The sequence below is a fragment of the Mauremys mutica genome, chromosome 24 (genome assembly GCF_020497125.1).
Source record: "Mauremys mutica isolate MM-2020 ecotype Southern chromosome 24, ASM2049712v1, whole genome shotgun sequence".
In the NCBI taxonomy this organism is placed as follows: Eukaryota; Metazoa; Chordata; order Testudines; family Geoemydidae; genus Mauremys; species Mauremys mutica.
The window spans coordinates 9107105-9128414 of record NC_059095.1 but is presented as its reverse complement, the minus strand read 5'-3'; the positions used below and the strand labels follow the sequence as shown (position 1 = coordinate 9128414).

The following is a 21310-nucleotide window of genomic DNA, read 5'->3' as shown; positions in this document are numbered from 1 at the left end:
AGAGACTAAGAGTAAGGCTCTCCTGGGAGACCATGTAGGGTTATTTAATGGTTTGTATTAATCTAGCTGCCACTCAGACAAAAAACAAACCCTTCAACCACTGCACAATTGCTTTCTTTTTCAGTAAAAATGTAAATTGCCTCAGCAACCAAGTGTCCAATATCAATGTGAAAAAAATCTCTTCCCCTGACTGAACACCTAGAAGAGCTGAGGAAATTTAAATTCTTACTGTAAAAAGAAAGCACTTGTGAAATGGTTGAAGGAGTGTGTGTCTCTCTCTCTCACAGCTGGACCAAGCAAGGTTGCATTGATGCTAGTGCCCACACCATTAAGGTCTTTATCAACCTTTGCTACAGCAGCACCTACACAAGAGAGGTACAATGTGCACATGTGAAAGAAAGCTCATGTGGTGAATTGAGGCAAGCCACTGACCAACGAGCACTTTGTTTTTTGCACCAAAGGCCATGAGAAGGCTTTGGAGAAAATGTAAAAGTTACACAGAGATGATGGTCCAGTGATTACGGCACTAGCTTTGGGCCTGGGAGGTCCAGGTCCCTGCTCTGCGATGGACTTCCTGTGACAACCTGGGCAAGCCACTTGGCATCTCTGCCTCGGTTCCCTCACCTCTAAAATGGAAATAAAAAAACCTGCCCACCCTCCTGGGGGCTGAACACATTTAAGATTGTGAGGTTCTCAGAAACTATGGGTAATGAGAACCACAGAAGTATTGTAGCTAGAGAGATCCTTAGATGGAAGATGGGCAGCTTTCTCAGCCAGAACAGGCTGAGTTGTGACACTTGTCCAGTTATCGGATTGTGTAATGACAAACATTAACTAGACATTAAAAAACCATAAAATTTTATTTAATTTCCAGCAGCCAGAGGCAGATAATCCATGTCTCACCAAATACCGCTCTATTGCCTTCTCTCGCTGTGCCTGTTTAAGGACTCTTCCAATCAGTCTTATCTGTAAGAATTTGCCTTGTGTTTAGGCAGGAAGATAAAGTTTGTAGGTACAGGCCCCAAAAGCATCTCACTGCAACAAAACAGATTTGTATTCAAATACATTCAGATTCTGACAATAGCTCAGACTGACACACAGTCATGCAACGTGCACTCTATGGTAGGCTGTGTTCTCTTTGCAATAGGGACTAGGGGGTAGATATTCAATTTAGATGCCTAACTCCCACTGACATTCAGGTGCCTTATTCTCACAAAAGTTGAATTTGTGTCTTGAAACTCCCCATCCCACCTCTCCTTCTGCTTACGCTGTGCTCGACACACAGTTGGTGCTCATATGTTAACGACCGGATCCCTCAGTTGGTGTAACATGACACAGCTGGTGTAAATCTGTGTAGTCCCATTGACTTCAATGGAGTTGAGGATCTGTCCCATCAATACTACAGAACTCAAATAATATATTTAAGTACTCGAAGTTCACATTAAGGAATATTATGGTTTGTTGTCTTGTATATAAAATGTTTACAACCAAAATTCCTAAGACATCAATGTTTTATTAATGCAGTATCATCATAATTTTTCACAAGATGAGACATGTAGGCAGTGAAATCCAGTAGAGTGAGCAACTATGTACCAACAGACTATAGACCTTCCCCATGAATATAAAGCTACTTGAATGCAGAGCAGACACTGGATACATTATAACCACACTTCTGGAAGCAAGATAGTATTTAATTTCTCTTTTTTAACCTTGAAGGTGACAAGTATATTTTATTAAAGTGCAAAGAGACTTAAAATATAAAGTTTTAAATGTTTTCATACTTCCAGTGAACAGTATGGAACAGAGGAGCTAACTGGATACTGAAGTTGCAAGGCTCTGCTTGGAAAACAGCATTTACAAAACTTGGCTGAAATGTACAGAAGTTCTAGTAACTTGGTTGTAGGCAACTGTTTCCAATACTAACAAAATGGACAAGGATTAGCTCCCCCCCTGCCACCCCAGAAAAGGACAAGGCTGCAGCCATATTCCATTTTTGCTGCTTTTCTGTTTCCACGGGATGGAACATGGCAGCTTGCTACACTCTCAGAATGCCAGTTCACTTGGGGCTGAGAGTCTGCAGAGTCATTTTTTCAAGAAGTGTCTGTAGACTTTTGGATGCAAGAAAAAAGTCTCCTGAAGTCTAACGTTAATTCTGAAAACCTGCAGTGGATTGGAGAGGGGAAAGTCCACCAACTCCCCAAGCTGTGGAATTACCTAGATTGGAAGCTCTTTGGGGCAGGGGTGGTCTTTTTGTTCTGTTTTGTACAGCACCTAGCACATGACTGGAGTTTCTAGGCGCTACTGCAAGACAGATAAATAATATACTGGGTACTATGCAGTCAGTAATCTTGAAAAAAAAATCACATTAATTTTCCTCTTTGGTAACAGCCTTCAAATCATGGTCTGGGAAGCACACAAAGTGTCAATTCCTCTAGGTTTATATTAGCATCTCGGATAAGACTCATCACAATACAGGCATCTTAACTGAAAACCTACTGGAGTGAGGGAACTGTACCATTCTAGTCAGTTTCTTACTGTCACTTACTGTGCTGGGGAAGTAGACCACGATCCTAACCAACCCTACAGAATTCTCATATTGAGGTGGGGAGAGAAGGCAGGATAAAATATGAAGTTCCCATAATCTTTCCATGCCCGTATGATTGTGCATCATCTGGTATTTGAATATCACTATGACCAACTGTCTATTTTATGACAACTGTTAGCCATTTACCTTATTTTAATCCAGTCGTCCACATTTTGGCTTGCCATTAAGGTCTCCAGATAGTCTCTCCCCATGTAGTACGGAGGCCGCTCATTGATTTTCTGAGGTAGGTACTCCAATAAGCCAGCTGGAATATACCTCACAATGCAAATACATATATTAAATGTCACTGAATTTTATTATTCTACAAAATACTACAGTAGAGGCAGAGACCCAGCAAGAAAAAGGTTTCTACCAAAGATGTTTGAGAAAGCAAGTTACCTGCACAAAAATGACAGCCATTCCAGCATGAACTTCCTGGTTTTCTCCACCCCCTGGGTATCTGAACCCCAGTGTTCGAGGCCATAATTGGTGAAGTCTTTGAGAATATCAAATCTTTCATTGGAAGAGATGTCCCAGTGTCGCTGTTCTTTAACTTCAGTGAAAATCCAAGGTTTGATCAATGCCCCTCTGCGGTCAGATATGATTGGATCAGAAAGGAAAATGTATGTAACCAAAGAAGGGCTTTGTCCAACTATAAAACTGAAGTTTAGCTACAGACTTGTACATGTGAGACATGGGAGGACTCCGGCCAGACAGCATTTGTGTTACTGAGTTCCCTCCCCGTGGGCACAGGAAGAGTGCATTTCATTGTCTAGTTAAAGCCTCCTACAAACGCAGCTCTGGCAGGAGGATCTGACCACTAACAAGACAATCCAGCCTTTTCAGGGAATCTGCTGGTTTTCACCTTGACCAACCTTTAGGGCTCAGTTCTGTCCTCTTGCATGATCAACTCCCACTGATTTCCCTGGACGCTGCACCCCAGCAAGTGAGGGAATAACTGAGCCCAAACTATAGTGTTTTCCCATGTGCCCTATTTATTTATACTCCAGGAGCCTGCCTAGAGCCATGACAGAACATGAAGTAATCATGTACCAGCATCTAGTTAACCTCAGGGATAACAGGAGGTGTGAGGGGATTTTTTTTTTTTTTTGGAAATTGACTAATACATATATTACACACCTGAGGGATGAAAGACATTAGGAAGTCTGCTTCTAAATCACTTAAGTCTTAGAAAACTCCACCCAGAGATGTTGTGACTGAGCTAATGTCACACAGGAAGCAGATGCCAGAGAACTAGATCAAGGTTTTATTCCCTACTCAGGTCTGTTCTTTAACCACAAGAGCCCATAGAAGTGAGAGTCAGGGCAGAGCAACATAAGGTTAATCATCAGGATGACTAAGGCTGGGATCTGAAGTGAAATTGGAAGTTCTGAAGGGGGGACAGGGTCAATTCTCCAACAGATAAGAGAGAGGCCAGTGGGCCAAACTGATCGGGGATTAGACAAAAAGGTCCCCAGGCCCTAAAATCACTTGTGCTGTGCTGTCCAATGTTAGAACCAGTTTAATCTGTATTGCAATATCCAAAAGGGAGATTATCAAGGCTGGAGTTTTGGATCTAAAGAGACTTGCGTTTTTTCAACCTGCTAGCTGATTAAGAGTTTTAAGAGTTATGCCAACCCTATGAGCAGCAGCTTCTATCCCAAAGATTAAACAGGAGTGTCACCCAAATCATGTGCTCAAGAGCCTGGTTTGGCTGTGAATCATTTGCAATACCATGCACTTCTGCTTACAGCTCCATCCAGTTTGAGACTTTCCAGCTCTCTCCCAGGACTCTCATGGGAGTCCTCTCTTACACCAGATACACTATAACAAGCCTCCAAGAACAGCCTTGCCAAGGAGGAAACCTTTGTTGTCACTGGCTTTTTTTTTTAATTTCTGTTTCAATATAGCTCACAAACAAAAAGTAAGTAGGAAAGGCAGCCATTTACCTTGCAATCATAATTCCTGAAACTCCAGTCTGCATGGCTCGATTAGCATCTTCGTAGGACAAGATATCTCCATTTCCTGCGTTTGGAGAGTGAGAGAAGCCAGGAGGTTAGAGTGGCACACAAGAGCAGGTCAAAATGAAATGGCCCAGGATGAAACTCAAAAGTGCCCCTATACTCTGAAAAGCGATCCTGTAAAATGGCGTTAGGGCTCCATGTTTGTTCTCTCACAGGTACTACAGATCAAATTTATTCCCTTTACAAAAGGATTTTTTCCTAACTGCCAGTCTTGAAAATTCAACCTGGGACCTGAGGGTCACAACAGGTTTTTTGCCTTGTGTGTCACTGCCCAACAATTCAGAGATGCCAAGCTTCCTGTGAGACATTTAGAACGTTTATAAAAAAAAAAATTAGAGAGGTTTCTTGGACCTCTCCCCCCTCTGATCTCCCTCTAAAAACCAGCACCTCACCCCACCCCCAGAGAAACCAGAAACTCTTCCTCCTCTCCTCACTGTCTATGGCCAAGGGGAGGTCAAGGACCCCCTAGCCCCCACCCTCAAACAGGGAGAAGGGGAGGCTCAACCCTAGGAAAGCTGCCCTCCTATGCCTCCTAGGGTCCTTAATTACCTTAGCCAGTGCCGGGCCTGAACCTCGTTCCTGGATGATCCTTCTCCTTCCTCTGGTACGTCCCCTCTTCTGCCATTGCCTCCTCCTGCCCCTCTGGCTTCTCTTCCTCCACAGACTGAGCAGTGAGGGTCTGAGAGGAGGCAAGCCGTGGTGACTGTTAGTAGAGCTTGTGGAGCTGCTGGATTCACTGCCCAAGCCACAGGCTGTGTTGTGCTCTGACGGCCCTGCGTGAATCCTGCTGACTAGCTCTAGATACCTAGAGCATGTTAACATAGTCCAGCAAGGTCGGCATGGGGCAGTAAAAGTGCAGTACAGAGCCTGTGGCTTGGGTGGTGAATCCAGCAGCACCCCAAGCCATGCAAAATCACTATGACTCACCTCCTATCGGACCCTCACTGCACAGTCTTTGAGTGTGTAGGGGGGAGAGAATGACGCCCTTCACAGCTGCAGCACAATTTGTTGTTTCTCAGACCCGAGTGGTGGTGACTGACATGCACATACCTATTTGTGTGTGTGTATATGTGTATATATGTGTGTATATATATATATATATATATAATATTTTACAGGTCAAGTTCTACTGTCAGTAACTTTCAAATTCTGCTGTTACACCTGTGCAACCGTATTCTCTTACCCTTGGATTTCAGAAGCATGAGGACAGAATTCAACTGATGATTCACGAACAGGAATGAACTACAGTTCACTCTGTCCAAGCCCTCCTGGCTCTACAACGCTCACAGGAATTTAATGGTAGAGGAGACTTGGAATACACAAGGGGACTTTGGAGGAGGTTCATTGACCTGAATGGAGCTATACCACAGGAGAACTGTTGGGAAATTTTTCAGACCAGAACTGCATTTTAAGCTAAGTGGCCAACCACTACTGTGACAGCCAATCTATCACCTCTCTAACATCACTTTAGGGACTTGTCATTAGTTCTCTCTCTCTCTCTGCTTCACTCTTCCTTCCCCAAGTCTGATTGTGCTGAGGTCTCAACTTTCTCTCAAACAAATAACAAAGACAATCTCACTGAAGGAGATGCGAGTTTGGGGAGGGGGCACCAGATCTTACATTAACTGGACCAGTAATATTTTACCCATACACAGATCACATATCAGTGAAACAAACTGTTTTAAAATAACCTAATCATTAAAAAGTTTAAAAAATAAAATCAGCAGAGAGAAACATACCAAATAGAGGCATTGGGCTGGCTAATTTAGCACACTCTGCTATGTACTCCCAGTCTGCAACCTTTGTGTAACGCTGTTCTCTAGATCGGCCATGAAGCTAACAGAAAAAAAGTTACAATTAGTACCTCACCAAGTATCTAAACCAGCCAGGTCGAGATGCTACAAGAAAGGCAACAAGTTCAAAATGGATGAGAGTGAAATGCTTTAATAGCACAGAACCTAAGCATTCTGCAGAGGTCAGTGCTGCAGTGAACAGTAGGGGAACTGGTTAGCAGAATTCAAAAAGACATTCTGAACAAACATAACATTGTCAGTGCTTGCAAGCTAGAGCAAGAAGCCACAGGGATTATCAATGTGGACAGAGCCCAAGGCGGTATTAATGATAATGTGTCCCTCACTGTAGTATTTCCTCCCCTCACAATGCAACTTTGCACAGATGCCTGGGTTCATGCCTCTATCCTGATGCATCAGGCACAGGCCACTACCAAAAGGATTACTGGACTAGATGCACTTAAATGATGACAGACAGACAAAGCATTATGGACTCTGGCCAAATTCCTGACATCAAACACAGGAAGGGGCCCATACCGTGACCATGGAAGCTCCCCACTTCCGGATGTTGGGGATTACTTTATGAGCTAGGTTGACTTTTTCTTGCACACCAGTCCTTATCTTCACTGTCAGAGGAACATCCAGTACCTGCAGAGAGGGAGCAGTAAAGGTAACCAGACAAAAGAGCTTTGTTTAGAAGCTCGTTCTTCTCAGCCAGGGGATGCCTGGTACTCACCGAATTCATTCCTCTGACTATCTGTTCAAACTTGTTGGAACGGTTCATTAAGGCACATCCACCCCCCTATGGGATAAAACAGGCACAGTCAGAGATCCTTGTATTTTCACCTAACCCAAGAACCTTGCTGAAATTAACCAGACAGCTGCCTTTCATTTCTATAAACTAGAGAAGATTTGCACTTTCATCCTGAAGGGCAGTCAAGATTGACAGAGCAACTGCATGCCGTAGCTTTGGGGGACGATATTGTATGACGTATAGGAATGGTTTATGCATTATTCTGGGCCGGGGATTGTATGCAGCTCGGGGTGGGAGCATTACCACAGTTCCTCCAGGAACTAAAAACAGTGGTGGGTAATTAAGGCGAAATTAAAACAACCCCAGAGAGGTTGGACTATCCCTGCAAGTAGCTCACACATACTGGCTCAAGCTGGGCTTTCCAGAGACCAGACAAAGAAAGGGCTTTTGGTATAAAAAGGCTGAGTTTAAACTGACACAGGGCTTTCTTTGATTCAGCAAATGGACTGGACCTTCCGTCCACAGGGGGTCCCCAGCCTTGTGGAAGGGTTAGAAACACTTTGCTGTGCCCCAAGAGCCATAAGACTGGTGGCTGACCTCTGGTAGCTTTTAAAGATGCGGATAGGGACTTATTGTTTTTTGTGTGTTATTCTCAGGGCAAAAGCATTACAGAGAAAAATGTATTTTGCTCTGTATAGGTTGGTTGCTTTGTGACAGCTGGCTGACAACTGGTATACACTGTGGAAACACCTGGAGAATGGCTAATCACAGGTGCTGGACCCCAGCCAGACCTGCTGGGGAAATCACAGAGAAGTGCAGAGGCACTGCAAGCCTGAACACCCATCTGGAGGAAAAGAGAGACAGGTCTCCACATGAGAAAGGTGACAGCTAGGAAGCCTAAAATCTTTAAGTGGAAGTCCTGGAGGAAGACTGGGGTAGAGGGGTGTCAAAGGTGCAGTTAACCCTGAAACTGTGACAATGATCAGAAAGGCCACTCTACAAACTGCACCTCTCTCTTCAACAGATCTACCCCTGGTGTAAAATTTAGGGCTGTGGCTGCTCAGGTCACTGACAAAATAAGCTCTCACTAGTGTGTTAGGCCTGCAGAGCATGAGCTGCATTCTGGCCTGGCTTGCACACCCGCAACAGAACTAACTAGTGCTAATTGTTAACACAAGTTACTGGGCTCCCTACAAGAGTAACTGGTTGAAATTCCATGGTCTGTGTGGTACAGGAGGGCAGAGTAAATGGTCCCTTCTGGCCTTATTTTCTATGACCTAGGTTCCAGTTGAAGATGATTTGTTGCTGTGATGCTGCAGGATTCAGAATAAACCTAAGCTTGACTTTCAGATCCCAGGCTGAGTTTGCAGTGCTGACAGTTAGAAAAAGCCATCTTATTATTTGTAAGATGAACACATTTGCTATGAAGTCATTGAAACAAGCCTTGGAATAGAGGTGGTTACTCTGTGCGTAGAAATAACGGTCCTTAGACTGAACAGGCAGTGGCAACATTTAAGTTGTGTTGTGAACAGACGAGGGATTGGGAGGTAAAGCAAAGGAAAGACACCTGCTCAGAGAAAGGATGGAGGCTATTGTTAAATGTTACCTTCTTATACACCAGATCTATTGGGCACCCAACGTTGATGTCTACAAAATCCATCTCTATGGTCTGGTTCAGAAGCTCTGCACATCTGGTCATAGTGTCTGGAAATGCTCCCTCCAGCTGAAAGGGAAAACAGGACAGATTCAGCCAAAATGAGCTGACCTCTCCACAAAAAAAAAAAAAAAAAGCCTGAGTCTCAGCTTAAAGACACAAGGGCAGTTCACCCCCCAGGAAAGTTACTCTCTGTAGGTGCCCAGTGGATGATGTTTCCCCAAGTAAGAAATACATGAGTTGTTTCTGGATTCCCTCATTGTTGGAAGAGGGATAGCTCAGTGGTTTGCACATTGGCCTGCTAAACCCAGGGTTGTGAGTTCAATCCTTGAAGGGGCCACTTAGGGATTTGGGGCAAAAATCTGTCTGGGGATTGGCCCTGCTTTGAGCAAGGGGTTGGACTAGATGACCTCCTGAGGTCCCTTCCAACCCTGATGATCTATGAAGTGACGATACTGGACCTGCACTCCAAAGAGATCTTCTGTGTGGTGCCGCTTCAAGAGAGCCCATTCAGAGGACTGGCCTTGGAGCAAGTTTGTGCACACAGCCATTTCTCCACAGGTGACATCCGCTCCAAAACGCTTGCATATTCTCCGGAAAGGAAGGTTACCACACTGAAACCCAGAGCAACAAGAGAGGGTTAGGATACATACTGGCAAAATTTTTGACCTGCACCACTCACGTGAGGAACTTATCCCATCAAAGTGGTTTTACAGCCAATTTTCACAAGTGGAAAAAAACACATTGTTAGAACTATTCTACCTACCGTTGTTAAGGGAGCCAGGTAGAGTTTGCCTTGGATATCCAACTGGAAAACAAACACAGGAAAAGCATATTAGAAGAGCTAAAATAGTGAAGGCCAAGTGGGGAATTTCAGTTAGACACACTCTGGGAGTTTGGCTTTTACAGAATTTACCACATTTCCTTTTAGTTTCCATGAAAGCAGTATGTTTTTAAATTAAGCATTCCTCTGCAGCATTTGAAATCCCACACTGCAGCACTGCGCTAGGGCAGGAGGACTAGAAAATTAAACTGACTCATCTATTTCATTGCCCTAGCTGAGTGAAGTGAAAAAGAGCTACAGAAATGGGGAAAACAACATTTTAGTAATAGCAGGTGGTACGAGAAAGAGAGAAGGGAGCTGGTTTTTCTGGAAAGCAATGATTTTTTTCTTAGCCTGACAGCCTTTCTGAGTACATTTCCTCTTAAATATCCTGAGGCATTTGCCAGGTGAATTCAGATCAAGCAGAGCGAGGTGGTTTTCACATGAGCAAGACACAACGTTTTTCTGAACAGCGGACCTGAAAAGCATTTATTACAAAATGATAATTAACATCACAACCTTCAAAGATCCAAATCATTAACTGTCTAACCACGTTTGAGAACAAAGCTCGGGGGAAGGGGGTAAAGGGGTTTTGGATAAGCAGGAGAGCAATGTATATTGCATGCTGCATCGGCAGCCGTTTTCTGACTCTCAGGCTGGATAATTGGGGTTACTCCGTTTATAAAGAGAGAATCACTGAAATACATTTTAAACCAAAGGCTCAGACCGGAGACCTAGGAGTTCTCTAATCACAGTAGACAGCATCATTAGACAGCGGTGTACTGAGGCCTCTCCCCTCACTAGGGGTCTGAGATACCAACCTCCACTGCAGTATGACCCCACAGGTAAAAACCTTTTTCTTGTTTAAATGCAGAACCAGAAAGACTTCTCCTCCGCCCAAGGACTAAGGGCATGTACACGAGGAGTGTTTCACCAGCACCTCTGGCACCTCAACTACACTCACCTCAGCCAAGACTGCCAGCCACCCTGGCTGAGGCTTTTCAAATGCAGCTTTAAAACTACCTGATAGTTGCCCAGTATCACATGTACCCACAGAATAGGACCCCATCCTCCGCTTTAGCACTTACTCTTTTTTTCTCACACAGCCGCAGTTTTATAACATCTTCATCTGTCACTGGGCCTATTGTTTTGAGAGTGGAATCCTTTGATGCATCCGCTAGGCAGGAACTCTGCAGGACCATTGATTCAGAAGCTTCTCCCTTCTCTGACACTGCGAGATATTCTGGTGTCTCCTCTCCAGGCGGCAGGACATCCACGCCCTCTGCATTCCCTTTGGATGCTGTGCAGTTTGTCATCCCTTCCTCCCCTGTTGAGTTGCCTGCTGCCTTGTTTCCCGCATTGCCTGTGCTGCTGGGCTTGCCCAAGTGACTAAGGTACTCACTGGATTTGTCAAAGCAAACTTTTTTCTTGCGCAGTCGCTGCTGGAGCTCTTTGCTGAGGCTGTTTCTCACCAGTGGTTTCCCTTCCCACTGCTTTACAAGGTCCTCATTAACGAAGTTCCTGTAGTCCTCCCCAAGGTGTGCCCTAGCAAAGCGGCATGTGACTCCATAAATGCACTTTCCGAAGGTCTTGAAGAGTATGCAGCTATCCCCAAGATCTGAGGGCTTCACAGCCATGTACTCCCCAACATCATGCAGGAAGCGGCACTGTGAGCCAAAGTAGCACTTCTCTGCACATTCCTTCAACGACAAAACACACTTTCAATTTAAAACCACCAAAACCCCTTCTGTGTAGATGGCTCATTTTTACTGTGTGTGTGTCAGCTTTGTTTCCAGGAGGAGTTCCATGGACTTCAGTTACACACACGCTGACCATTCCTGATCGCTTGTCTAGTTTAGACAAACCTAGCATCAGTGTAAAACATCAGTGCAACTTCACCAATACAGGCTCCTAATGTAGACACACTGATCAATGCAAAACGGGGCTTGCACTCATACAACTTACCCCAGTGGCTTATGGGGATATGTTGAACTAGTGCATATTCCAAATTACCCTCTTGAAGTGCATCTACACTGGGGGGGTGCAGGAGTTGTGCCAGCACAAAAACCATCAGACTAAACAGGGCCTAAATAAAGTGCAAGCTCTCTGAGGCTTTTTAGCTGAATTACTCCCTCCTGAGAATAAGTAACATCCATTCCATAGGTACATAGATAGCTCATTCATGACATATTATTAGGAATCCAAATGCATGCTAGGTGTTTTACAGATAAAGATATTCTTATCTAAAGAACCTGAAGTTGCCAACCATAGCCAGCCACTTACCTGGATTACTGATTGGCACAGCCTGTCCTTTTCATAGTGATTTGGCTTCATACATGGCCGACTCTTATTCTGGCCTCTGGCTCTCTTCCGTTCTTGGGGTTTCTTCTCCTCCTCTTTTACAACTTCCTCTTGGCTTCCTTGGTTCCTAACTTGATCAGCACCATCTAGCTTCATCTGTTTTGCTGGAGGCTCTGTCTGGTCATTGCTACTAGGATCTTCCTCCCCATCATCTTGATTGTTTTCCTGATTCCTGGATTCCCTTTCCGCTTTGAGATAAGCATGGAACTGTTCTTTCGAGGTGAGATACCTACAGCGCAAGAGTGCTCTCATTAAACTTCTGACTGATCATTTTACATGAGCTACGTTAGACAGCAAAGTTTACTGATGAGAGAACAGGCAGACCGAAAGAAGCATATTCTACACAAAGGAAATTAAAACCAGCATTAACTTTTCTGACCACAGAGATACCACAAAGCAAAACGTGAAGTAGGATCATTCTTGAGCTAGTCTTTTCATCTGCTCCACAGACACCGGGCTTACACAGTTATTGAAAACCAAGTTAGGGCCCCAGTTCTCCACTACACTGAGGCTATGACAAGACACAGGAGGCAGTTAGAGGGGTCCTACTCTAACTTGCACTGCGGATGCCAGGTGATCCAGCAGAAGGTCAGGTATAACAGAGGTCAGGTCCCCCTTCCACTGTATTCTTCCCCTTATACCAGAATAGGGGGATAGCTGGCAAAGGAAACAGATCCACTGGGAATCCCCAACTGTGCAAAAATAGGGCAGTTTATAGCTTGCCTCATGTTCAGTGTGGACATGGAATCTGTGGACACAACAGCGCCCAAACCACTTGGTTTAAGCCAGTGTGATGTAGGCTGTTGCCGGTAGCATGTGTACTGCCTCTCTGCATTAAAGATGAGGCCTGATGTACAGAGTATTCCTCATCTCCATGGTAGATCTTTGGGGTTGGAAACTATTGAAAAACTGAGGAAGCACCACAGGCACCTTCGTAAGTAGAACAGACAGCCTTTATTACTAGCATCTTCTACAGCGAGCAGCAAAATACAGTTAAACTTGTCCAAGTGACCATTTATGCCAACTTTATCGATACCCCCTCCTCCCAGTTTGTCCATTTCTTCCACCTATTATGTTTTGTCATAATCCTTGATTACGAGCTTACTGGGGCAGAGACTGTACAGTGTATAGCACAACAGGACCCCAATCTTTGACTGAGGCCTCTAGACTACACTGTTAATACAAACATTTATTCACAAGACTGACAAAAGACTGATTGCTTAATGGAGGTGGGGCAGAATTATAAACTGAACATTTGAGGATACTTTAGGGTGGTTTCCTAAAACAGAAGGGTGGTTTCCTAAAACAGAAGGGTGGACCAAAAATCCATCCTTAGGCACCTATAAATAAAAGTGGTGTGATTTTCAGAAGTGTCAAGCACCTTCAGCTCTTGCTGATTTCAATGATAATTGTGTGCGCTCATGACCTCTGAAAATTTAGCCATTTTTATTTAGGCACTGACTTTTAAACATGTAACTTCACAAAGCTTGCTGTGGTCTCTCACACAGGGTTCCCTAACTGACTGGTAAGCAGAGGACAGTAACTTAACTCATCCAGGGCAAGTCACAAGGCCCCTAACGTTTTCCAGTTCTCCCGTATTTGTGCTCTCTCCGTAGTTTGCAAGGCCTCTTATGAGCTTTCCTGCAAATTATGATACTGTCTCTGTCAAAGGCACCTGTTGATATTTGCTGGGTGTGGAATGGCCAGCTGCTTTAACTACCTCAACCCACAAAGTCATGCAGGATGAGTGGAGGGATGGGGACTCCAGGGGCCATCTGTCATGGGGGCAGCCTGGGGAAAGGCACTGTCGTATTTTAACAACGCGGCAGGTCCTCTGTTGCTGATTCTTTTCTTTTAAGTTCCAAGTAACTGAATAACTGATTTTTTTCTTTTCCCAAGAGAGGTGAGCGATGCAGCCTTCCAAGCGAGTCACTCCAGCCTGGGAACCCAGAGCACCCGGCCCAAAGCCACCCAACTTCTGCGGCCCCAAGGGCGTGACCACACAGCAGGCACCCAAAGGCCAGAACCAGTTTGCATGAAGGGAGCAGGTGGCTCCTGGGATAGCGGGGGAAGGTGGATGCTGGGGGGGAGGAAGGGGGCTCCTGGGGTAGCACAGGAAAGGGGCGCTGAGAAGGAGGGAGGGGGGCTGGGAATGGTGGGTGTCTCTGGGGCAGTTCCCTGGGGATGTCTTAGTGGAAGGGCGGGGTTCCCTGAGGAGTCAGAGGAAGAGGACCCTGGGGGGGAGGGGGTTCCCTGAGGCTGCAGGGGAAGGGGACCCGGGGGAGGGGTTCCCAGGAGAGGGGGCAGAGGAAGGGGATCCTGGGGGGGGTTCCCTGAGGAGGCAGGGGACCCTGGGGGGTTCCCAGGAGAGGGGGCAGAGGATCAGGGGGGTTCCCTGAGGGTGCAGGGGAAGGGGACCCTGGGGAGGTCTCGGGGGCGGGGCGGGGGCAGGGGACCCTGGAGAGCTCCCAGGGGAGGGGGGATCTGAGGCGAGCTCGGCCTGGCCGGGGGCGGGGGCGGCCCGTACTCACTGGGCTCTGATGGGCGCCACGCCGGCTCCCGCCGCCTCCATGCCGCGCGCCGCGCAGAAGGCCCCGGCTCGCTCGCTGGCTCCACCCACGACAGCGGGCGCGAGCGCTTAGCTCCTAGAGCGACCGCGGCCGCCTGGCTCGCGCGCCCGCGAGGGGCGGGGGCGGGGCCGGGGCCGGGGCCGGGGCTGGCTTGAGAGGAAGGTAACAAGGGAGAAGGACCGTACCATGTACTCTAGGATGGGGGGGGGGACAGGTCATACCATGTGGCCTGGCTAGTAAGAATGGCCTGGTCTGGGGGCTCAGAGGTCCAGGCACAGGCACGGGGCGGAGGCTGCAGCAGCCCCAGGCGAAGCTAAGGGCTTGGAGCAAGGGGCGAGCCTGGGGCAAGGGGGCTGCCCAGCAGCCAGTGGGAGGTGACACTGGGGCATTGCCCCAGCTGCTGGCCTTGCAGCACACGCCCTGGGTGTTGCCCAAATTCCCTGCTGGGGTTTGCTTTTCTGCAGCTGTTTGGGGCTGCACCCCGGCCATGCTGGGCCGGCCACTGGGTTCTCCAGGCACGGGCAGGCAGGGTCCCCTCTGCCGTCAGGAAGGGCACTCGGTTCACCTGTACTGGAGCCGAGGGACCCCACGGTGCCGCCAGCTGGCGTGAGTCCGCCACGAGGCTGGTGATATTTGGGGTTTCTCTTAAGGCCCCAGCCCCTGGAGTCATGTGCTCCCGGGAGACTCCGCTTTCATTCCATTTTTAAAAAAAATAATGGTCTAGCCCTTATGGTTGTGGGGGAACAGCTTGAAAACATAACGCCTAAGGGCTCAAAAACCAGAAGGGGGGGGGGGAAGTCCCAACATTCTTTTTGGGGGGGGTGGGGTCAAGATTTTTAAAGCACTCTCTTGATTTGGGGGGGCCTGACTCATGGCTTTGGATGCCTGGGTTGGCACACTGAGCAAGACATCTCTGTGCAGCATCCCAGCACCTGCTGACATCTTGTCACAGGAAGGTAGCGGTGATGAGTTGCTGGGGCCAACTTGCTCTTTGTGGGTTTGGAGGGCTCCGTGGTTGGATGTGTCTATTCAAGAGGCTACTGTGTGGGTTTGTGAAAACTCTGAAAAGGTTGGTGTCCTGGAAGAGCTGTGGTCCTGTGGAAAGCACACAGTGGGGCTGTCTTTATCATGAGTACGGCACCACTGGTATTTACCCAGACGGGGTGACTGCTGCTTTTGAGGGCTGAGAATAAATTGGTAGAGGCTTAACTCTTAAACTCAAAAAGAACAGGAGTACTTGTGACACCTTAAAGACTAACAAATTTATTTTAGCATAGTCTATGCATCCGAAGAAGTGAGCTGCAGCTCACGAAAGCTCATGCTAAAATAAATTTGTTAGTCTTTAAGGTGCCACAAGTACTCCTGTTCTTTTACGGATACAGACTAACACGGCTGCTACTCTGAAACCTGTCTTAAACTCAGAATCTCATCTCCATCCCTGAAATTCATTGTATTCTAACAAGAGCTCTGAGTACCTTGAAAGCTGTTCTTTCACACAGGTACCAACTTTCCAATGTGCCAGGGGGTGCTCGACCCCTGGCTCTGCCCCAGGCCCTGCCCCCACTCCACCCCTTCCCCCGAGGCCCCACCTCACACGCCTCTTTCCACCCCCGCCCCATCTTTTCCTGACCAATTCCTCTCCCTCTCCCCAAGTGCACCACATCCTTGCTCCTCCTCCCACTGCCTCAGAGCCTCCTGCAAGCCGCAAAACAGCTGATTGTGGTGGGCGGGAGGCGCAGAGAGTGAGGGGAAGAGGTGCTGATCTGTGTGTGAGGCGCTGCGGGGAGGGGGGGGGGAGGTTTTGATAGGGGCTGCTGCACCCACCATTTTTTCCCCATGGGTGCTCCATGGGAGCACCCACAGAATTGGTGCCTATGCTCTTAAACCAGCGGAAGTTGGTCCGATAAAAGAGATTACCTTGCCCGTCTTGTCTCTCTAATATCTAACATGGCTACAACAACACCACAAAGAATACTTGATTATTGATTAAAACCACTGGCCCAAGTAGGAGGTGGAGGATGGGTGGCTGTATTGATAGTTGGCCAGGAGTTAAATAGTTGGCTGTTTTTCCAAAAAGTGGAGCAGAACACAGTCAACTTCATGTTTAATTCAGAAGGGATGCTCCGGTGGTAAGTCTCTCGGTGCAATGTTATCTCCACAGGCTGCTCCTCCTTATTAAATAATAATGACATTTCCCGCTTCTCTACAGCTTACCAGCTAAGGATCTCAAAGCACTTGATGCTTCCTAGCGCTCTTGTGGAGTGAGGAAGTATTATTTATCCCTGTTTAGATAAGGAGAGGTGGAGTAACTTGCCCCATTTCATGCAGTCAGTTAATGGCAGAGGTGGGAATTGAACACAGATCATCTGACTCTCAGTGCTCTGCTTGAGCTGCAAGACTCCTTCCCCTCTATTGTTGGACAACTGCAGCTTCAGACTGTATTATGGAGCTCCACAGGCTGCATTTGGTGCGCAGGCTGCACCCTCGCTAACCCTAGAGTGACCAGATGTCCCGATTTTATAGGGACAGTCCTGGTTTTTGAGTCTTTTTCTTATATAGGCTCCTATTACCCCCCCCCCCCCCGTCCTGATTTTTCACATTTGCTGTCTGGTCACCCTACATTAACCCTGCCCTAAAAGACGCTTTGCTTTTTAAGGTCATTTCCCAAATTTCTATGCATCTAAATTTGCTTATGGTACATAGATCATTCTCTTTAAGGTGGCAAATGCAAGACATGCTCCAGTTGCTAATCATTTATCTAAACTGAGGGTATGAACTATCCCACGTTGAGCCGAAAAGTAAATCCAACTCTTGAGAGTTCCCATGAGCAGGATTTCACCGCCCGTTGATCTGCTAACAGATTTTTCCATATTACCATTTAGAAACATTTTCCATTCCAGCCCAAGCAACAAGCCGGGAAGGTTTCGTATTTCGGTCCCTGACGGCCAATGGGAAGAGGTCGTCTGCTCTCCGTAGGCTCCCTTCAGTGCCCTGTATGGCTTAGTGCTTTCCTCCTAGAGATGGCTCCCAAAGTGCTTAGGTAATAGGATACATTCAGAGGTCACAAGATAATACCCTCAGGCCCTGGGAATCAGGATCATCTTCTTATGGAGGTTTGAGCCATCACGTAAATTGGTTGCAGTTCTGTGGTGCTGCCAGAAATCCTAAGGACTAAGGCTCAGATCCTCAAAGGTATTTAGGTACTGAAATCAGTGGGAGTTAGGCACCTAAATACATTTGAGAATCTGGGCCTAATACATTATACAGCTGCCCAATCAACAGGGCAGGAAGGCACTGAGACTCTTCTCAGACCAGCTAAAGAGTCATTTCTGACATCATTTTGGCCTGCTGATGTCAGTTCAGGATGCAAAATAAAAATGATTAATGCTCTCTACTTCTCTCCTGAGCACTGAGTCCCAAGAAAAAGGGCTGGACCTGCTACTGAACTACTGAAATCACATGCTGCCCATTGACTTCAGTGAGTGCTGGAAATCAGCCCCCAAACTACAAACTCATCCCTGTGCTGGTGCAGGCACCAGTACATGGCTAGAGAGGAGGCATAAGAACTGCCGCACTGGGTCAGACTAGAAGTCCATCTACCCCAGTATTCTGTCTCTGGCAATGGCTAGTACCAGAGTTACAGGGGGAATGTACAGAACAGGGCAGTTTTGGAGTTATCCAGCCTGGTCTTCCACTCCTGGCTTCTGGCAGCCAAAGGTTTAGTGTTGCCCCGAGCATGGGGTTGCATCCCTGACCATCTTGGCTAATAGCCATTCTTGGACCTATCTTCCATGAACTTATCTAGTTCTTTTTTGAACCCAGTTATACTTTTGGCCTTCACAACATCCCATGGCAATGAGTTCCACAGGTTAGTTGTGCATTGTGTGAAAAAATACTTCCTCTTGTTTGTATTAAACCTGCTGCCCATTAAATTCATTGAGTGAGCTCTGGTTTTTATGTTGTGTAAAAGGGTAAATAATACTTCTCTAGTCACTTTTTTCATGCTGTTCCTTATTTTACAGACCTCTATCATATCCCCCCTTAGTCATCTCTTTTCTAAGGTGAACTGCCCTAATCTTTTTAGTCTCTCATAAATACCCAAAATATAAGACCTAGTAGTAATGTGGGACTTTAACTACCTAGACTTCTGTTGGAAAGGTAATACAGATGCTCCCTGACTTACTCAAGCGTTCCCTTCCGGAATGCCTTGTGTAACTTGAATTTTGCATAAGTCAGAAACGTATCTCCGACCATTACGCAAAAAACCCAAAAAAACTATTTCTAGCTTACAGAACTTTTTCCCTAAGCTTGGATTTGTGTATGTCGGGTTTATGTAACTCGAGGAGCAGCTGTATGGAAAACACAAAATTTCCAGTAAGTACTTGGAATGTATTGGGAACAATTTTTTGTTTCAAAAAGTGGAGGAAGTAACCAGGGGGAGAGCAATTTTAATCTTGATTCTGAGCAATAGGGAGGAATTGGTAGGGACACTAAAGGTGGAAGGCAATTTGGGTGAAAGTGATGATAAAATGATAGATTTCACGATCCTAAGGAAAGGAAGGCATGAGAGCAGCAGAATAAGGAAAGTGGACTTCAAAAACGCAGACTTTAACAGACTCCGAGAACTGGTAGGTAAGGTCTCACGGTAAGAAAATCTAAGGGAAATAGGAGCTCAGGAAAGCTGGCAGTTTTTCAGGCAGACAATATTAAAGGCATAACTGCAAACTATCCCAGTGCAAAGGAAAGAGAGGAAGAATAGGTAGAGGTCAATATGGCTCCATCAGGAAATCTTTGATGACCCGAAAATTAAAAAGGAATCCTACAAAAAGTGGAAACATGGACAAATTGCTAAGAAGGAGTATAAACGAATAGCAAAAGATGTAGGGACAAAATCAGGAAGGCAAAGGCACAAACTGAGTTACACCAAGCAAGGGACATAAAAGGCAATAAGAGGAGCTTCTTTAAATACATCAGGAGCAAGAGAAAGATGAAGTAAAGTGTAGGTCCTCTACTTAAGGGGGGAGGAGAGCTAATAATGGATGACGTCAAGACAGCTGAGGTGTTTAATGCCTATTTTGCTTCCCTCTTCACTAAAAAGGTTAATGGTGACCAGATACTCAACACAATTAATATTAACAACAAGGGGGAAGGAATGTACATCAAAACAGGGAAAGAACAGATTAAAGAATATTTAGGTAAGTTAGATGTATTCAAGTTGGCAGGACCAGGTGAAATTCATCCTAAGATACTTAAGGGAACTAGTTCATGCAATTTCAGAACTGTTAGCAATTATCTTTGTGAACTCCTGGAGGATGGGTGAGGTCCCAGAGGCCTGGAAAAGGCCAAACATAACACCTATCTTTAAAGAAGGGAATAAAGAGGACCCAGGAAGTTATAGACCAGTCAGCCTAACTTTGATATCTGGAAAGATACTGGAACACGTGATTAAACAATCACTTTGTAAGCACCTAGAAGATAATATGGTTATGAGGAATAGCTAGCATGGATTTGTCAAGAACAAATTATGACAAACCAACCTAATTTCCTTCTTTGACAGGGTTATTGGCCTAGTGGATGAGAGGAGGCAATAGATGCGATATATCTAGATTTTAGTAAGGCTTCTGACACAGGCTCACATGACACCCTCATAAGCAAACTAGGGAAATGTGGTCTTGATGAAATTACTATTATGCAATGTGACAGGGTGTATAAACACCTCACTGGACAGGTGGGGGTTAAGGAGCAATTCTGGGCTCAGGAGGCCCCGCCCCTCCGCCTATGCAGAGCATGCTCAGGTTGGAGGTGGGGTTTAAAAGGCCACCGGACAGCTTAGTTAGAGGTTGGCAGGCCAGAGAGAAGGATGTGCTCTGGGAGCTCCAGGCCAGAATGTGACTTGATTTTTCCACTAAGCCTGGGGATGGAGGATCCACAGCTCCTGGAGGCTGGGACCAGAGTTGGAAGCCTGGAATGCAGTGCTACCCAGGGATGGACGGCAGCCAGCTGGGATGCAGAATGAAGTAGGAATTGACCTAGGGAAGCTGACTTGAGGCTGATGCAAAGCACCGCTGGGTGAGTGAAGCTGAACCAGCCTCACAGGGCCCTGGGTTGGAACGCGGTGAAGTGGGAGAGCCAGCTAGGTAGAGCCGCTGCCGGCGAGCCTCCAGATCCACTGGGGGTGTAACTGCTGCCTTGGGCTCTAATCACTTGGCAGGAGATTCTGGCTCCCACCCACAGGTGGGTGCACAAGAAGTTGAAAGATGACACTCAAAGAGTAGTTATCAATGGTTCGCTGTCCAGCTAGGTGGGTGGATCTAGTGGGACCGCACAGGGGTTAGTCTTGGGTCTGGTACTATTCAGGTTTTTTGTTAATGATTTGGGTAATGAAGTGGCGAGTATGCGTATAACATTTGCACATGACTCTTAGCTGGGAGGGGTTGCAAGCACTTTGTCAAGTTTCTTTTGGATTCTAATCCTGTCCCCCAAATTGGAGAATTGATCTGCATTCAACAAGATGAAATTCAATAAAGACAAGTGCAAAGTATTTGTCCTAAGGAAGGAAAAATCAAATATACAACTGCAAAATTGGGGAAAAGCTGGCTAGGCGGTTGTACTGCTGAAAAGGATTTGGGAGTTATTGTGGCGCACAAATTGAATGAGTCAACAATGTGATACAGCTGCAAAAAACGGGTAATATCATTCTGGGGTGTATTCACAGAAGTGTTGTATGTAAAACACAGGCGGTAATTTTCC

At 46.3% G+C, this 21310-nt stretch overlaps 1 protein-coding gene across 2 annotated transcripts; it reads right to left on the bottom strand.

The window, feature by feature from the left end:
• Nucleotides 1-835: 835 nt before the first annotated feature.
• On the bottom strand, nucleotides 836-14679 carry DUS3L (dihydrouridine synthase 3 like). 2 transcript variants are annotated; one of them, XM_044998951.1, is made up of 13 exons: nucleotides 14522-14679; nucleotides 11913-12219; nucleotides 10718-11329; nucleotides 9573-9614; nucleotides 9268-9420; nucleotides 8759-8875; nucleotides 7135-7200; nucleotides 6936-7046; nucleotides 6348-6444; nucleotides 4534-4609; nucleotides 2984-3172; nucleotides 2732-2860; nucleotides 836-1035 (listed from the first exon to the last, which is right to left on the bottom strand). In XM_044998951.1, exons 1-13 carry the CDS (start codon nucleotides 14560-14562, stop codon nucleotides 963-965), a joined length of 2013 nt encoding a protein of 670 aa, XP_044854886.1. In that variant the 5' UTR covers nucleotides 14563-14679; the 3' UTR covers nucleotides 836-962. The 2 variants fall into 2 exon arrangements, with proteins under 2 accessions (XP_044854886.1, XP_044854887.1); XM_044998952.1 differs by lacking the exons at nucleotides 836-1035; nucleotides 2732-2860 and adding an exon at nucleotides 5158-5287 and having other exon boundaries at nucleotides 3036-3172.
• Nucleotides 14680-21310: the final 6631 nt, after the last annotated feature.

Bases quoted from the DNA above. Each gene is read 5' to 3' on its own strand.
- DUS3L (XM_044998951.1), bottom strand. From the start codon at position 14,562: ATGGAGGCGGCGGGAGCCGGCGTGGCGCCCATCAGAGCCCA. The intron at 8,876-9,267 runs GTCCAGTATCGT...TTTCCCTTTCAG, and splicing joins AAGATCTCTTTGGAGTGCAG to CTGGAGGGAGCATTTCCAGA. The intron at 2,861-2,983 runs GTAACTTGCTTT...TTGCATTGTGAG, and splicing joins TGGCTGTCATTTTTGTGCAG to GTATATTCCAGCTGGCTTAT.